Below are 18,218 nucleotides of genomic sequence, written 5' to 3' on the forward strand. Positions count from 1 at the left end.
GGACTGTCCCTTTTAAGGGCACTCTTGATATTAATCATTGTGAGAGAGGACAGTAGTGGGCTATGCCCCGCTGCTCTGCACCATCCCAGCCCCACCCTGGAGCAGCTGAGCTCCAGCCAGCTCCAGGCTGGACCCCCACACAGGGAGGGTGGAGCACCCACCTGGCTGGTCGATAGCAGCTCTGGGTTCCCGTCACTCATCCCCACGTAGGCACTGTCACCATCAAACTGGAACAGAGAAAGAGAGAGAAGCGGGTCTGAGTAAGGTTTTCAAGAAGGCCCCCGGAGAAGCCCAAGTAGGTCAGGGGACTGAATACACTGAGGGGCAGGGTCTGTCTGTGGGGCCTAGAGAAGCAAAGTTCCAGCCCAAGATGCTCAAATCCCATTTCAGCAGGATTCCCTCTGGGGTGAAACGAGCAGCCCCTGTCCTGTGGCCCCTGTGGGCTTGGATTAGCACCATTAATCACAGTTAGGATGAAGAGAGGAAAACCCTTCTGCCCTGTCCATAGATGCAGCAGCTGTTCCTTGTCAGATACTGAGCTCCCCTTCCCTCGAAGTATGCAAATCTCTCTCTTGGTCAAAATGACATCAGACTATCAGCTAGAGCTAGAATTCCACATGATGGAGAGAGACTGAGGTCTTCAGAGCCCTGGGGGTCATGACACTTCCCCCAGACATGCCCTCCAGGTCTTACCATCCTAAGAAGCTTTGCCCCCCTCACATTTGCCCTTCAGGCCACCCGTGTTCACAGGCAGAGAGGACTGTGGTAGAGACCACACATAGAAACTGCAATCCTGTGTTCTGAGAAGCTGCCAACTCTGGATTCAGGAAGATCTCCCTGCAGTAGGAGGAAGATATAGTGGGAGAAGTGTGGGCTTTGGGGCCACTGGCTGTTTCCCCTGATGCGTGATCTTGAGTAGGGGTCTGAACTTCTGAGGTCCCTCATCTGTTTAATGAGGATAATGACAGTAGTCTCCTCTCCATGGGGTGCTTCACGGAAACGTGGAGCACTTAGCTCATTTCCAGTAAGTTCTCTTCCATTGAGATAGGTGTCTTGGATCAGGTTCCCTAAATTTGGAGCCTAAGACCAGGATTCAAATGCATGTGATTTTTGAGAAGTGCTCTTTAGGAAACTATGAGGGAGGGAAGGAAGCAGGACAGGGCAGTGGAAGTACCTAAGCAAAGATACAATCTCAGCTGGAGGCCTGCTGTAGCCCGATCCCAGGGGGGGGGGGGGGGCTGTGGGGCATGAATTGCACCACGGAGTTAAGTCAGTCACTGGCTGTGGGCTGCCCTTAGGGGACAGGGGAAGGCATAATCTTCTGAACAGGGCAGTCCCCATTTGGCCAAGGACAGTTCCCCAGAGAATTGTGCCAGCTGTGAGCCATTTGCAGCCAGTGTTCCTAGCAGATGGGAGATTGCTGTGCAGGCTAGTAAAGGGATCCTGTGTTCTGGGTGGGGCCCCAATGGCAGCTGGCCATTTTATTTTAATTGAAAATTTAATTGTTTTATTAGGTTATATTCACATGGTTCAAAATTTCCAAAGCATAAAAAGCAACAGAGTGAAAAGTCTGCTTCCCACCCCACCTCCCAGCCATCCAACGCTCCTCTCCAGAGGCTACCACTGTACCTACAAGCTTCCTTTATATCCTTTCAGAGATGGTCCACATATATACATGTTAGAGCAGTTTCTTTCACATACATGGCAACATACTATACACACTGTTTTGCACCTCATTTTTATCCTAGCAACACATCTTGGGAACTTGTTTATATCAGAACATAATTCTGTCTTCTGGTACCTAGTATTCCATAGTATGGATATAACAGATATATTTAACTAGGTGAGCTCACGGGCAATTGAGCTGTTTCTAGTCTTTCCCTATTCCAGCAGTGCGCTCACGAATCATTTTGCATGGATGTGAGTTTATCTGTAGGATTTGTTTGAATAATAATAACAGGTCCAACTGTGTGTGCATTTGTAATTTTGATAGGCACCGCCAAGCACCTTCATGGAGACTGTAAAAATCGACCCTCCCACAATCACGCACAAGACATCTGGACCCTTGTCACTCAGAGAGGCTTTCCTCAACAACTGGCTCTGATGCCAGCCTCCTACCTGTGTGGGTCCTGCGAGCCCACCACCACTATCCTTCCCGATTCCCTTGCCCTGCTCTACCTCATTCTTTGCTCCATAGACCCTTTAACTTTCTAGCGTTCTATATCATTTACTTATTTACCATGCTCGTGGCTTATAGTAGATTCCCCCTATTAAAACTGAGGCTCTCGGGGCGCCTGGGTGGCGCAGTCGGTTAAGCGTCCGACTTCAGCCAGGTCATGATCTCGCGGCCCGTGAGTTCGAGCCCCGCGTCAGGCTCTGGGCTGATGGCTCGGAGCCTGGAGCCTGTTTCCGATTCTGTGTCTCCCTCTCTCTCTGCCCCTCCCCCGTTCATGCTCTGTCTCTCTCTGTCCCAAAAATAAATAAAAACGTTGAAAAAAAAATTAAAAAAAAAAACAACTGAGGCTCTCAAAGGTCAGGGATCTTAGTCTTGCTACCTCCTAAGCACCTAGAATAGTGCCTGGTACAAAGCAGAAAGTCAATTATTGCTTGTTGAATGAATGAATGAAGCAACCACTGCACCATTCATATTGTCTTTTCCTAGTGCAGTCTCCCCATCAAGGCAGTAGGATTAATGGCTATTCCCAAATGTCTTCCCGGCATAGGGATGGGCAGAGTCCCTCAGTGACTGCAGGATTAACAAAAGAAAAGGCTGCAGCATGCCTAGAGCCCCAAATGCAGGGCTCCATCCACCACATTGCACCTTGAGCTCACACTTCAAGGCCCTGCTCAGAAATCACCTCCTCAGGAGGCCTGCCATGCTCTCGCCTCCTTTGGCTGTCTCTCTTACAATACAGATTGTCTCCACATCTGTCTTCCACCCCAGAGTGGGAGCAGCATGGAGGCTAGGACTGTGTCCGGTCATCTCCAAACCCCCAAGCACCTGGAACAGGCTGGCATCAGAAGGGACTAAGCTCTTGGGTACTTTCTGATGTGTCACCATGGCTATTTGTTACTTTGATAAAAGTAGAACGTTTTTCAAAACCACACGTAATTTATAAGTATGTCCTAAAAGAAAGAATGACTAGAAATGGAGGGGGACTAGAGTTTAATCAGATATCTGAAATATTGATAAAGCAACAGTAATCAAACAGTATGGCAGAGGTTAAAAATACAGGAACATGTATCAAAGAAGCAAGGGAAAGCTGTCCCCCCAAAGCCCGAGAAACAGCCCAGTTATTAACTGCTGACTACAACGGAATCACCACAAAAGGAGGAACCCGTCTGCTCTCCCCAATGCACACAACAGGCGCTCAACAAATATTTGGTTAATGAATGAATATGCTTGGCACTGAGCAAAATACTTTCCATAAAAGATCTTATTTCATCCTCAGAACAACCCAGTGAAAGCAGGTATTATTTTCCCTGTTTAAAACCAAGGAAACAGGTTGGAAGGATTAGCAGCTGCCTCAAAATTGCACACTTAGTGACAAGCTGGGCTTCACAGCTTCTTGTCTGCTTCTTTGGTTTGGTTTCTCCCACTAGGCTGGAAGCTCCTCAAGAGGGGGGATCGAGGCTTTGCTGCACCCCACTATGGAACCAATCATTAGCCTGGGCCTGGCACATACTAGGTGGCACACAATAAGCATGTGTTAGTGGTTCAGGGAGGGAGGCATTATCTGCAGTGAGCCCTGGGAGATGGCTCTGGGGACATGAGGAGAGAAAACCCTGGATTTTGATGTGTGTATGCTGGAGGATGCAAGGGGGTTGGCCCGTGGACCACATGAGGTCACCAGAGCCTGCCTCTAGGGGTTTATTCTTTCACTCGTTTATTCACCCAAGAAAGAGCTGCCCCACACCAAAGTAAAGCTTGCTTCTTGCTTTCAAGGGACCTGAGAAGTTGGCAGAGGTTCCCAAGGCAGGGCCTGGGTCAGCCTCTGGTTACTCCCAGGTGTCTTGCAGGGTCCACTGGGAGCACACGACACTTGGGACCTGGCTACTGAGCAGCCAAGAACCCGAGGTGGTGGTGGGGTGGGGGCGTCTGTCCTCTGCTCCCCCCCCCCCCCGCCATCCAGTGTTCCACCATGCCAGACTTCTTGCAAGGAGGAGGAAGGAGAGAGGATGATCCCGAGGGTCCCAGGCTTCCTCTGGCTTGGCCCTCAAGGTCCTATGGCCTGGGGCTTACCTCCTCAGCCCTTTTGGGGAGGTTGCTTTCTGGGGGAAAGAACCTGTAAGCCAAGGGGAGAAGTCAAAGGGCAAAGCAGGGCTACTTCCTCCTCTGTGTGCACAAGATCATGAATGCCCACATCGACAGCCACCACACAGAAAATGCTGAGTGTGTATGTGGACACAAGTGAACACAATGGACGCAGCGTGCCCAAGCATGGTGACCACATACACACCACAAACCAGTGGGGGAACCATGTCACACACAACACAGCATTCAAGAATGCACTTAGTCACACACGTACCACATCCATGGGTAACACAAACCAACACAGAGGCGTCTACGGCACAAGCATGGGACTCTTTACATGACTGAACCACAATGCCCACAGGATGCACACACGGACAAGAAACGGTGCCCAGATGTGTATAAATATACATTCACCTGCAGCTGTATAAATAGAACTCACATAAATGTGCACACAAACATATAAGGCATAAGCATGTAGACACATACACAAAGCAAAGGTACACAAGAACTTAAATTCTGTGCATATTTCACAGTCTATCAGTCCCTCAGCCAAAAATATTTTTTTCACACGACACAGCCTTCTGTATGCTTTAAAATCGGGGAGTGGGGGAATGCAGGGGAAACAAGGGCCTAAGAATTTCCACGAAACGCCAGGAGAACATCCTCTCACCACTGACTGGAATAGATTAATTTTCCCCATTTCATATTCTAATTATAATTCCTTTTCCCATCGCCATCTTCAGTCCTCATTACAGCTGGAAGATTGTTCTGCAAAAGCCAGACCTTCATCTTCTCTTCCCAAGAGTTTTGTCATGGAAATGAGTTTTGGAATCTGAAAGGACCCACATTTTTGCAAATATCGAATGTGTGGGGATAACCCTTTCATGACGGCCACCAGGGACTCTGCTCACAGAGGCTTCTAAAGAGTCTGTATCTCCCCCCACGCCATGTGGTCCCTGGGCAAGAGGGGTTCCTGGGCTCCTATTCAACAGCTCTCCCAACCTAGATCCCATTTTTATCTTTAAGGACACTTAGCAAATAGGCAGCCAAGGTGAAAGGTGGGAGGCCTGATCTTAGAGTCAGATGATGCCAGCTCCATCAGCACTACCCTGAGCAAGTGCCCTAGCTGCTCTGTGCCTCAGTTTCCTCATTCCTATGACCCACAGAGTCACTGATTCATATTAGCTGTAAATTAAATACCTGTGGGATGGACAAATGAGATAACTGGATGGATAAATGGATGGGAGAAGTGAGGGAGTGAAGGATAAGATGGATGGATGGATGGATGGATGGATGGATGGATGGATGGATGGCTGATAGATAGTATAGATCAGCACAGTCTAATAGGAATATAATGCAAGTCACAAATGCAAGTTACATTACATCATTTTAAATTTTCTAGTGGTCACAGTTAAAAAAGCAAATACAAACAAGGGAAATTAATTTTAATGACATGTTTATTTAACCCAATATTTTTACCATACTATGATTACAACATGTGATCAACAGAAAAATTGTGAATGAGATGGTGTACAGTCTTTTTTTTTTTTTTTTGGTACTGTCTTTGAAATCTGGTGTGTATTTCACATTATAGCACCTCTCAGTTTAGACTTAGTCACACTTCAAGTGTTCAAAAGTCACATGTGGCTGGTGGTTGACATAGTGAATAAAGAAGGAAATAGTTGTAATGGGTAAAATAAGTGGATGGATGGTGGGTAGGTATATAGGTGGGTCGGTGGGAGGGAGGGATTGATGGATGGATGGATGACAGGTGCGTAGAGAAAATAAGTGGTTTGGAGGAATGAATGGAATCGATGGGCCAGTAGGTGGATAAACAGATGACTCAGTGACTGGATAGCAGATTTAGAAGACAGGACATGCGGGAGGGTAGGAAGGATGGATGGATGCGTGGAATTTGTGATGAGATGGGATGCTGGGGTGAGAATGAAGAGGTAGGTGTATGAGGAGATGCTTGGAATGGTGGGTGAGACAGAGAGATGGGTGGGATGCCTGGTTTGATGGAATGGGTTGAATGGGTGAGTGAGATGGATACATGGGTGGATAACTGTATCTGGTATTTCCTTCTCACTGGAGCCACACTTTCCCCGGACAATGTCATGGCTTCTTAGGGTTATAACACAGCACTGACTCTCAAACGCTTATCTTCAGCCAAGTTACCTCCAGATTCTGACATACAGTCTCCCTCTGGACATCTGGTCCATGAGCATCTCAAATTCCACACACCCCACACTGAACTCATGACACGGGCATGAACCTGCTCTTTCTCCAAGTGGTCTGCCACCGTGATAGAAGATGTCACCCTCTGCATAGGACACAGGCAGTACCTCCAGGATGACTCTGGACCCTGTCACTCCTATGTCCCCCTAATCCAAACACCCACAGTGTCTTTGTGCTCAGCTACCCCCACTCCCAATCCACCCTCCACCCTGGCTATCACTAGTGATCACTTCAGTGCTCAGATCAAAACCCTGCAGTGACACCACATCATTAGCTGTGCCATACAGGACCCTCCATGACAACTGCCCCTGAGCCTCAGCTCCCACAGTGTTCCCTAAAGGTTGCAGGAACCTCCAGAGCCCCTGACTTTACACACATTGTCCCATAGACAGTGTGGAGCATCCCCCTCCTCCCCTTCTCTACCCACTGAAATCCAACTCTCCCTAGGTCTTTTGTTTCTGGCTGTGCGCTCCACCCTTAGTGGTCTTGCTTGCTTCTGTAGACTTGCATTCTTGGGCCCAACCATAAAGCCTCCATCCCAAGTTGCTCTGGTCTTAATTCAACTTCCACATGTAGTGTGGTACACTGGGCAACAGCATGGATTCCTGAATTGGAGTTTTACTTCCACCAGTAACCAGTTGTGTGTGACCTTGGATTTAAACTATTATGTGCTAAACTCCTATCCCTATGTCAGCCACAACCCCCTCCATCTAGTACAGGACCATGTCTCCTATGTCACTGAGGCTGTTAACTACCCCTTCAAATCTCTCCCCTCCCCAACACTGTTGACAGCTCACCCATCCTGACCTCCTTCCTTTCTGTCTGAAAAGGTGAAGTATCTCCATCCTGTTCAAGGTCAACTCATTCACCTCGACCCCACTCTCCCATGTCTTCCCCTCATTCACTCTTACTCTCTGTCCTGGGTCTAGGATCTAATTTAAATACGCAGAAGCAAAATGAAATCAGTCCATGCCCTTGTATATCATATATTAAGCACCCAGAATGTACCAAGTAATGAACTCCCAACCACTGAGTATTTACAATAAATAAAACTTGTCAAAAGGCACAGAAATGTAAAAGCAAAGGGATTCTGAGGTTACAGAGGGGGCAACTGCTGTTTATTGAACAATGTCTAGAGAGTGTATACTATGTGCCCAACATAGTAGTGACACACAAGGCACCCGGTAATGATTCTGACACAGTCCCTGCCCTCAAGGAGTCCCCAGTTCTATGGAGAAGTTTCAAAGAATAAAATGTTCCCACTCTCCAAATCTGAGAAAGACAGGCGGTTCTGGTCCTAAGATGGGAATAAGTAACTATACAAACTTGTTGGAAGCCTGTCCCAATTGGTCAGTGACAGCTTCTCATTCACCCAGCCTCTGGAAGTCAAGCAATCAATGCCAGTCTTACTCCAATAGCCACACGTCCACCTCTGGGGCTCAGCTAGTCCCAGAACCTCCTGCTTATGAAAGTCCCTCTACTCTAGGACTCTGTGCTTCCCCGGAGCCCTACAAAGCTCAGCTCATGCTTGATTTGGAGAGACTAACATTGCGAAGTACGGCAATGAGTTTTCAGCACTCCAGATATCAAGTAATGGCTTCTTCTTTGATGAATGTGACAATGGCAGGATAAGGTTATCACAGGGGAGTGGAAGCAAGGAAGAAGGCCTCTCAAGAAAGGCGTCCTGAAAAGGTCCTTGGAAGCTCCATGACAGATGACACACAGGAGCTGGCGAGGCAAAGAGCAGGGAACACGGCATCCGAGGCTGCTGTGAGCTCAGGCCCGTGAGCACCTACCAGACCTCGTTTGAGAGCTATGCCTGGTCATCGCTGGAACCCTCCCAGAAATGCCAGGGCTGCATGACCAGCCCTGTCGTAGAGATGACCAAGGCAGGGGCTCAGGGTGGCTGGAGAGCTTGCCCAAACCCACCCAGCCAGTTTTGAACCTGGCCTTGACTCCAGGTACCAAAGCAACAGTTGTTCTAGAGAAGCTCTTCCCCCTGCTCCCCACTCCCACACAGAGACACAGATCAAAGACCAAGGATGCACAGCCCCCAGCACAGCCCGTAGCAGACACGGAGAGATGCACCTCACAGAGATCTAAAGAGGAAACAATCAAAGCAGCTTACACTGCACCTGCCTGCCCCCACGTCGGGCCGTGAGAACACTCCTTCTACACAGATAAAACACGGCTCAAAAGCTAGAGGCAGCGAATGTGGCAGCTGCACCCTGGGCCTGCCGAGAGTGCGGTTTTACGTGGCAGAATCACAGAGAGATGCACATCAGGACCAGGGAGACAGGAGGGAGGGGCAGAGAGGCACAGGGCAGATGGAAGGGGGCCAGCGATAGAGCCTCAGGCGCAAATGCACTTAGAGAAGCATGATAGTGTTGTGGTTACAAACATGGGCCCTGGTGCCAGGCTGCCCAGGTCCAAATCTCAGCCTTGCTCTTCAAGCTGTGTGACTTTTTAACTAAGTTACTGTATCTCAGTTTCCTCATCTGGAAAATGGGTATGACTATCATTTTGATTGAATAAGTCAATATACAAAAGTACTCAGAACATTGCCCGGTACACAGAAAGAACTCAATAATTGTCAGCTATTACTTATATTTAATCCTCAGAACAACCCTGGGAGGTCGTTGTAACTACCTCTATTCCATAGGTGAGGAAACAGTGGGGCTACATGCATACCTCTGAAGTCTTAAACATGGGAAAGCCCCCCTAATGCCTCTACCTGCCATACATAATTTGAAATAAAATTTGTAAACTAAAATCTCTAAGAGAGTCTGAGAGCTGATTCTTTTCCATGATGATGACTTTCATGCTTTATTTCTAAATATCAAGTATCATTTCTCTCCAAAAAGTTTTTCTCCTTATTGGTGTACCTACATTGCTGGGCATAGTGCACATTCCTATTCTGCCCACTGAGAAATCCAGCACTATGACTGGCTGAGAGGTTAGGGGATCTGCCCAAGGCCACACGGCCAGGATATGGCAGAGCTGAGTCTGTAGTCCAGGCTGCTGATCCCCTAAAAGCCTATATTGGCTTCCCAGCCCCACCGTTTCCCAGCTGTGTGAACCAGAGCACAACTCTGGGCCTGGGGCCTCATCTACCAGTAAGGGAAAACAATGCCCGGTGGGGCTGGGAGCAGGCTTGTGAGCAAGCCCAGTGCTGTGGCTACTGCAGGCCCCTCCTCCCCACTGCTGACAAGAGTTGGCGTGGATGGTGCTTCCTGTTTCAGTCATAATATACATCGAGAGGTAGCATAAAAAGACAGTGATCACTACAACTCCCGTGGTGGGGTTACCCAGCACCTGCCACCTCTGGGAGATAGAAGTCAGTGTCCCCATTTTACAGACGCAGAAGCAGACCCTTCTCAACTGGCTCCAGCCATTCTCCATCTAGACCTGTGCTGTCCAGTATGGTGGCCACCAGCCACATTCGGCCCCTGAGCACTTGGAACACAGCTAGTCCAAATTAAGATGTGTGTTAGTATAAAATACACACCAGTCTCAAAGATTTAGAATAACAAAAGAATGTAAAATGCCTCATCAATATGCTTCTATCGATTACGTGCTGAAATGATAACACTCTAGATGTAGGAAGCTACCTAAAATATATTGTTAAAATTGATTTTACCTGTTTCTCTTTACTTTTTTTATATGTTTATTTATTTTTGAGAGAGAGAGAGAGAGGCAGAGAGAGGGGGGACAGAGGATCTGAAGTAGGCTCCACACTGACAGTAGACAGTCCGATGCAGGGCTTGAACTCACAAACCATGAGATCGTAACCTGAGCTGAAGCTGGATACTTAACTGACTGAGCCACCCAGGCGTCCCCCGTTTTTCCTTTTTTTCAATGTGGCTACTAGAGAATTAAAATTACAAATGTGGTTTGCATGACATTTCTGCGGGACAGCACTGCTTGAGATGCAGCCACTCTCTGCTGTAGACCCAGAACCTTGGGGATAGAAGAGTCCACATCACCAATAGCTGAATTCTCTGTGATAGATATGGGGAAACTGAGGCCCACAGAGAGTGACTTAAGGCAAGAGTTTGGGACAGAGGCACACCACTCATATTTTACTTGAGTTCTAGGTACTGGGTTACAGCAGAGAATAAAACATGGGGCAACCCCCCAGCCCAGGGGTGACGTGGTGGGGGTGCAGCATTCCTTGCTCGGCCAAGCCCTCACAGACCGGGGCAGCTGGACTCGGCACCGACCCTCCTCTCTGCACAGTCAGCTCTGATCACAGTGCTCAGAGACTGCAGGCAGGAAGACACATGGGAGCTCCCACTCCAGCCTGGAGCAGAACCACCTCAAGACCCCTGGTGAGTCCCACACAGGCCATCAGCCAGCTGCGGCTGCCAGGAGAGCTGGATGGACAGGGCAGCCCAGCGGGCACAGCATGGCTGCCTGGTGGGCCGGTGGTGGCTCACACACCATCCGCGCTACCGCAGATTTATGGCAAAAATTATCCTCTCTCTCAGCTCCATTTAAAGCCATTTGGAGCTCGCTCCCATCCCCGATTATAAATCTAATTGCACATTCCAAACAGACAAGCGCTCATTAAGCTTTAATTATGCACATGTTGTTTTCAACAAACATTTTCATTTGGCCGCTGAGAGGGGGAATGTTTCCGAGGGGACTGCAGACGCTGCCTGTGGCTGGAGAGAGCAAGCTGGGAAGTGGGTCAGGGTGTGGTCAGATAAGGCTGTCCAAGGGCAGGGCAAGGACCCCATCAGATCTGGCTCAGACTTGGAGGGCCTCCCACCGGGCTTCTGTGGCAGGAGATGCCGGCGTGCGTGTTCTCAGCTGGTCCCACCTGCACCCCTCGTGCGCCCACAGTCTCCTCTCAGCTGGCGCCAGTGGGCCTCTCTGGGGTGGGAGGAGGGAAGACAGGGACCTGAACTCCCAGCTCGGAGCTGCATGCCCTCCCCAACCCAGAGCTGGTGTCTTCAAAGCCTCCGCTCGGCCCTGCCCACACTGCAGTGGAGCCATCTTTCTCCAGCACAATCTTCCCTTCCCTCATCCGCTCACTCATTTCTTCTATAACTATTCCCCGAGCAGCAACTTGAGCTGGCAGTGAGGGACCAGAGTAGGTCAGGAAAGATAAGGCCCCTGTCTGGTTCTGCCCAGGACCCTCTCCTTCAAGTCCCACCCTCCCCACCGGGGCAAAGTCTTTGAAAGCACTTGAAAACCTGCCCCCTGCCAACCCAACCATGCCGGTGGCCTCCCGGCCCTCATTGGGGCTCCTCCCCTGCTCTGCCTTTCCAGGAGGTCTCTCACACACACACCCAGGCTCTGCACTCCCCCCACCCCAGCCCCAAACCTCTCTTCCCTTCCCTTTCTTTGCAGTTAACTCCCACTCACTCCATGCCGCCCTGTCCAGGAAGCCCCCAAAGAGACTGGCTGCCCTCTGCTTGGGGCACCATGAAAGCATTTATTGGACCATAACACCATACTCGACTATTTCATGTCTGACTCCTAAGACCAGCCTGTCCCACTTTTTCCCAAAGCACTATCTCCTCTGGGGGGAAAAGGAGAGGCACCTGTTCACTGTGTGGCTTCCAATAATACCTTCCTCTCTCTGAGCCTCACTTTCCTTTTTTGTACATAAAGGGTTTGAATGGGTGAGGCTCTGTGGGTCCCTTAAGCAGTTTGGTTGGTTTTAACTTTTGTGGTTTGTCCCGGAGTTTGACCTTCCTCTTCTGCCAGAAGAGGGTCCTGAAATCACCAACCTACCTTCAAACGTTCCACCAGGACTCTACAGAGCAGGGGAAGTTTGCCAAGGCAGGTCAATGGTGCACACAGAGATGTGGGGGGACAGGGATGGTGCAGAAACCCCAAGGCTGCTCCTCAAAGACCTTCTGGAAATGTAAGCAAGTGACCTAAATGTGTTTTAAAATGGATGTCAAGATCCATTCAACATCTGGTGGCTACCTGTGGTTTTAGGGCAGGGTCCTGGGAATAGACCTTGAGAGTGAAGGTAGGAGTTTCACCGGGGGGCACCACAGGAAAGGCAGGGAGGCAGGACTGGGCAAAGGGACAAGTTGAACTGTGATAAAGTCACATCAGAGGCAGCAGCCTGTCCACAGGAGAGCTCTGGAGCTGGGGAAGCTCAACAGGAAAGCTATATTCCCAGGTGAGCCAGCCTCGGGACTCAGGCTGCCCCAGGGGAGGGGGAGAAGCTTGGGAAAGTCCCCCTCCTTCCACAAAGGCAATACCCAGAGAGGCGACAGCAGCCACCACTCTCAACGGCCAGCAGAATGAGTGTCTCAGTTGAGGAGGGACATGGGTGACTTACGATAATGTCTGCTGCCGCTAAGAGCATTTATTTATTGGGGTACCTGGGTGGCTCAGTCGGTTGAGTGTCCCACTTTGGCTCATGTCATGGTCTTGCGGTCTGTAAGTTCAAGCCCCACGTCAGGCTCTGTGCTGACAGCTCGGAGCCTGGAGCCTGCTTCAGATTCTGTCTCCCTCTCTCTCTGCGCACCCCCCCCCCCCCCCCACTCATGCTCTGTCTCTCTCTCTGTCAAAAATAAACATTAAAAAAATTTTTTTTCAAAAAGAGAGCACTTATTTATTTTAACTAATTTGTGCAACACTTACACAGTGCTTGCAGAAGCCAGGCACTCCTTTAATTGATTTGTAAATTTTGACTCACACCATCTTCTCAAGGCTCCCATTTTACAGATGAGATAACTGAGGTTCAGTGAGGGTAAGTGGCTTGCCCTAGGCCATACAGCTGGTAGGTGGTAGAATCAGGACTCAAACCCAGAAAGTCCACCTCCAGGGCCGATGCTCTAACAGGCTGCTCCATTTTTGTGGTATTGCCCTGCTATGCTGCAAGGGCAGAGCTGGCCAATCCCAGTCTCCTCCCCAGAGGCCGGGTCGCGGTCAGCGGTCTAGAGCCTCAGGTTGCCAGTACTGCCAGTATTCGTGCTTGACAATTATCTTTCCTCCGAGCGGTTGGGAACAAGTCCCAAAACTGATCCTTGCCAAAGGCAATTAACCAGAGGCCACATGAGCGTGTGTTGGGTGGGACTGGGGCATGGAGTGGGGGGTGGGGCGAGCAAGTGCCTGAGACAATGAGCAGCAGATGATCTGGGAGATATTTGCTCCCCGGCTCTACAAAACAAGCCCTCAATCATGCCACAAAGGGCTTGCATTGTTGGAGGGGAAATATGTCTCAACGACAGCGTTGAATCGTGGGACGGTTGAAAAAAAAAAAAAAGGAAGAAAAGAAAAAAAAAATCTTTTGAAATAGTAATTTGACCTAGAAAGGTTTTCTAGGTCACCTGAACTTGGCATTTATGCATCTAACCCCAAAACCTAACACAGACAAAGTACCAAGTTCACTTCCTTCTGTCAGTACCAGATAACACAGGAAATGATATTTGTAAACACTGCTGCTTCATTTTTTAAGGGCCGTCTTAAAACCAGCCTTTGGACTTGGGAGCTGAGAACACTGGTGCCGTGCAGCTCTGGAAGCCTGCAGCCCTGAGTTCACTCACTCCCAGGCTCGCACTCAGCCAAGTGGCCCTGTGGCCAAGGGAAGGACTTCACCTGTCAGAGCCTCAGGCTTCTCCCCCATAAAACAGGACTGGAGCTGGCAGATTGGGAGGGCAGCCTGGCCGCGTGAGGGCACACCAAGGTGCCCTAGAAGGCTGCATTCCCACCCCATCCCTCTGTTCTTGACAACTGAACCCTTATACACCAAGTCTGGGCTCTCCTGAGGTCCCTGAAGCACAGAGGCCAGGAGGGCAATGGAGGAACCTGTATCCTAACAGACCTTTTCTCCCCAGAAAACAGAAAGAGAGAGCAACCCAAACTCCAAAGCACAGCATATGCCAGTGAGTTCTTCTAATTCATCATCACTTTATAGCCACCCAGTTTAAGATAAATCAAGGGCCTCAGAGACCTTCTCCTTATCCTATGGAGAAACCTGAGGCCAGAGCTAGTAGATGGCCTACGATTATCGGCAACAGCATGCTGAGGGTTACAACCACTACGTTACTAGGTCCCCTGAGCCTGTGCCTCCAAAAGAAGCCAGAGTTAGCCCGGTTGTCCTCAAAGCTGAAGGTCATGGGGATTATCCTGCCTTCCCCAATCCCTGATCTGAGTACCTATGATGTACCTGACCATGTGCCAGGCTCTGAGGACTAGTCACAAAAATGATCCCTGGGGATGCTTGGGGTCCATAGGGAGTGCAGGCACCAGCACTGATGATGGGGGAGTGAGGGTGACAAGGCACTAGATTGAAACAGGCCAGGTGAGAGCAGCTGACACACACCTGTCAGACAAAGGGACCACAGGGAGCAAAGGCAAGGCAGCTGGGAGGGGTATACATGAATGATGGGAGGCGGGAGGGTGTCTATAAATCACTGAGGTGGACTGCAGTGCAGAGGGGGCAGGAGGAATCAGCATTCACTGAAAAAAACAGGGAGAGTTTGCAGCAATATTCCTAAATGAAGAGTAATGGACGGGGGCTTCATTTGGCCGGAGACGAAAACTTTCTGTGAAGCAACAACCAAAGGAAAATGATAATGATGCCAAAGGAGAACTTTAAATCAGTGCAACAGAAGAGAAAGTGCAGAATCAGACCCAACTCTGTATGAAAATGTATGATGGGGATGCTTGGGTGGCTTAGTCAGTTAAGCATCCGACTTCAGGTCAGGTCATGATCTCATGGTTTGTGAGTTCGAGCCCCACATCAGGCTCTGTGCTAACAGCTCAGAGCCTAGAGCCTGGTTCAGATTCTGTGTCCCCCCCCCCCCCCCGTCCCTCCCCAGCTTGGGCTCTCTCTCTCTCTCTCAAAAATAAATAAATAAACATTAAAATAAAAAAGAAAATGTATGGTGAAAGAGGGCACTCACAATATGTCAGGTGCCATGTGACATGCCTTGCCATACGATATTTCACTCAAGCTTATGAGGGAGATATTATCCCACTTTACAGAGGATAAAATTAATGGTAAAATTTAAGCAACAAAGGTCACACAGCTAGAAAATGGCAAGACCAGCATCTTAACTCTGCCAAAGTTCACCCTCATAACAACTATTCTATTTTGTCTCTCCTTTTGGAGACAAAGAGACAAAGACCAATTATTTAAAAAACAGAATAGGGATAACAGGGCTATCCTGTTCCTATTTAGGAACACTTAACTAGATACCCACTGCAAGCCACCCACCAAAATGTACTCTAAACAGATTAAAGAGTTAAGTATAAAAAGTCATGTTATAGGGAATTAATCAGAAAACAGAACAGAATGTTTATCAGATCTATGGCACCAAGATAACTTCCTCAGCCCTTGAAGCAATCACAGAGGAAGGGAGATTGACAGATTCAAATATATATGCATTAATATCTTCTGTAGAAGGAAGCATAATAAACCAAAATGAAAAGGACATCAGACTAAGAAAATATCAGCACCAACTATGAGACAGTTAATATATAAGACGTAGAAACATTTCAGTCAAATTAAAGAGACAGCAAGATGCTGATAAACAAAAGGACACAGGACACAAACAGGAAAGTCATGCAAGAAACAAATATATAGGGAAACTGTGCACTTGATTCGATGATGATAGAAGAAAAATATACACGAAACACACCTACTATAATGAAAGGGATATTTCATGCCACTGCTGACATGGAAAACAGTTTCCAGCCTACTGGAAAGCAATATGGCACCCACTCCCAAGGCAGACAGCCAGCCAGAAGCAAGGTAGATAAAAACCCAAGACCCCTGTCTCCTGCCTTAGGAGTCACCCTGTCAATACATTGCCTATTTGTCTCAAGTACATCCAGTCTTGCTTAAAACAGTCTTCTGTCCTAAGGGCTGGAGATGGTACCAGCGATGGATGGGACCCAGTCTCTGTCCTCCTGAGCTTGTGGTGTACTGAGGGGAATGGAACCAGGTACTGTAACATGGATGGTGAGTGTACTGGGAGCCAGAGTTCACAGGAGCCTAGAGATGGGCCGTGTGAGAAGACTTCACGAAGGAGATGGCTTCTAAGTAGACCCACCTGCAGCATGAGCATAACTGGCCAGGTGACGAGAGAAGGTACCAATGGAAGGGAGAGGGCATGGGAACAGCACTCACCAAGACCTGGGGGCTGGAGAGGGGGCCCATTCACTGAACAGAGAGGCAGTGAGAGCCGAGATGCAAGGCAAACAGGACCTTATCATGATAGGGCTTTCAGGGCTACACCAAAGAGTTGGAAGCCCAGAATGAAGCTGCATTTTACTTTACTTTACTTTACTTTACTTTACTTTACTTTACTTTACTTTACTTTACTTTACTTTACTTTACTTTACTTTACTTTATTCCACTTTTGGCAGTGGCGGGGGGGGGGGGGCTGCATTTTAGAAGCTGGCCTCTGGCTTCAGGATGGAGAATGGGTTGGAAAAGGTAAGACTGGAACCTGTCCAGGAAGCCAAGCAGAAGCTGCTGCAGTGATTGGACGAGGGTGGGGAGGACCAGGAAGTAGGACTCTGAGCAGAGCCTGGGCAGAGAAGAAACATTCAATAAAGCAATAAGAAGTAAAACAGTGTGGCAGTGATTCAAAGAGAGACATTTATGTTGATGGCTAGAAAGGGAAGCGGGGCTGAGCCAGAATAAAACCACGGCAGTCCCTGGTATGTTTTCCAAACTACAGAACCGAGAGTCTCAGAGATGAATGAAAACTGCCAAGAGCAAGGGATCACCTAGGAGTCAGAAAGGGGGTGACTCACGCAGTTCGCAAACCCTAATTTCCTCTCTTTGGTCACACACTTCCTTCTGATTTCTTTTTCTGATGATTCATAAGAAAAAAAATTCTCCTTTTAAATTCAAACCAAAAATGCTCGAGCACCTGAGCTCACCCTGCCCAAGCCATAACCTCTGCCCCTGAGCAAACAAAACCCAACGTAACCCCAGACAGCTAAAAAGACACTGGCCGCCAAGAAACCGAGAGGAAACAAGAGGTTTCTGGCTATGCAACAGCTGTCACAGGCCCCCCCGACCCTCCCGGGCCCCAAGAGGGTCTTCAGTATCAGCTCGCACACACGGATCCAAGCCCCTGAGCCAGACTCATGGGATTCCAGAATTCAGAATGTGTTCTGATTTCCAAAAAGGAAGTGAAAATCCCACAAATTACATAGTAGCCGGAGTGGGGTCTGGGGCCACACCTGCAATAAAACACATTCATATCCTGTGAATATCCACACAAGGATTAAGTAAAAATTATGAAGAGTTTTGTGTCAGTTCAGATCAGGTTCTGGGGTCAAATGAGTTCACAGCATATTTACAAACCAGTATTTGGTGGTGGAGCTTTTTGGATTTCAGATAAGGGACTTTAGAGCTGAACCAAGCACTGGGCACACAGGTGATAGGACCTGGTTGACAGACCATCCCTCTGTGTGCCCATTTTACAGAAGAGATAAGTGAGGCTCAGAAAGGGTAAAGGAAAGTACTCAAGATCTCACAGCTATTAGGTGGCTGAGCTGAGATTCGAGCCCAGACCTGACCTCTTTCCACATATATTCATGGACTCCAGGCAGCTGAAATGCCAGGTGGAGCATCTTATGGGGAATATGGCGGCACTGGGAGTGAGTCAAGACCAGGTGCAGCAGGAATCATGGTGCTACCCACCCCCCTCCCAGGGGTCCCCGTAAGGCATTGGCCTTCTCGGGCAGGTCCAGAGGCACGCAGCCATCCAGGCCACACAGGCCCAGAGCT

General features: G+C 48.9%; 1 protein-coding gene across 14 annotated transcripts in view; it reads right to left on the reverse strand.

Moving 5' to 3' along the window:
* TOX2 (TOX high mobility group box family member 2) overlaps positions 1–18,218 on the reverse strand; it is a 275,373-nt gene that overhangs the window by 84,691 nt on the left and 172,464 nt on the right. For 12 of the 14 annotated variants that reach the window (XM_045053582.1, XM_045053586.1, XM_045053583.1 and 9 more), the window contains one exon: positions 162–227. The exons of 1 other annotated variant lie outside the window; for it this stretch is intronic. In XM_045053582.1, coding sequence (XP_044909517.1) covers positions 162–227 — 66 coding nt within the window. Of the gene's footprint in view, positions 1–161; positions 228–693; positions 849–18,218 lie in introns of those variants that run through there. One more of the 14 variants, XM_023251222.2, reaches the window with a different exon arrangement.

Source organism: Felis catus, chromosome A3, assembly GCF_018350175.1.
Source record: "Felis catus isolate Fca126 chromosome A3, F.catus_Fca126_mat1.0, whole genome shotgun sequence".
Classification (NCBI taxonomy): Eukaryota; Metazoa; Chordata; class Mammalia; order Carnivora; family Felidae; genus Felis; species Felis catus.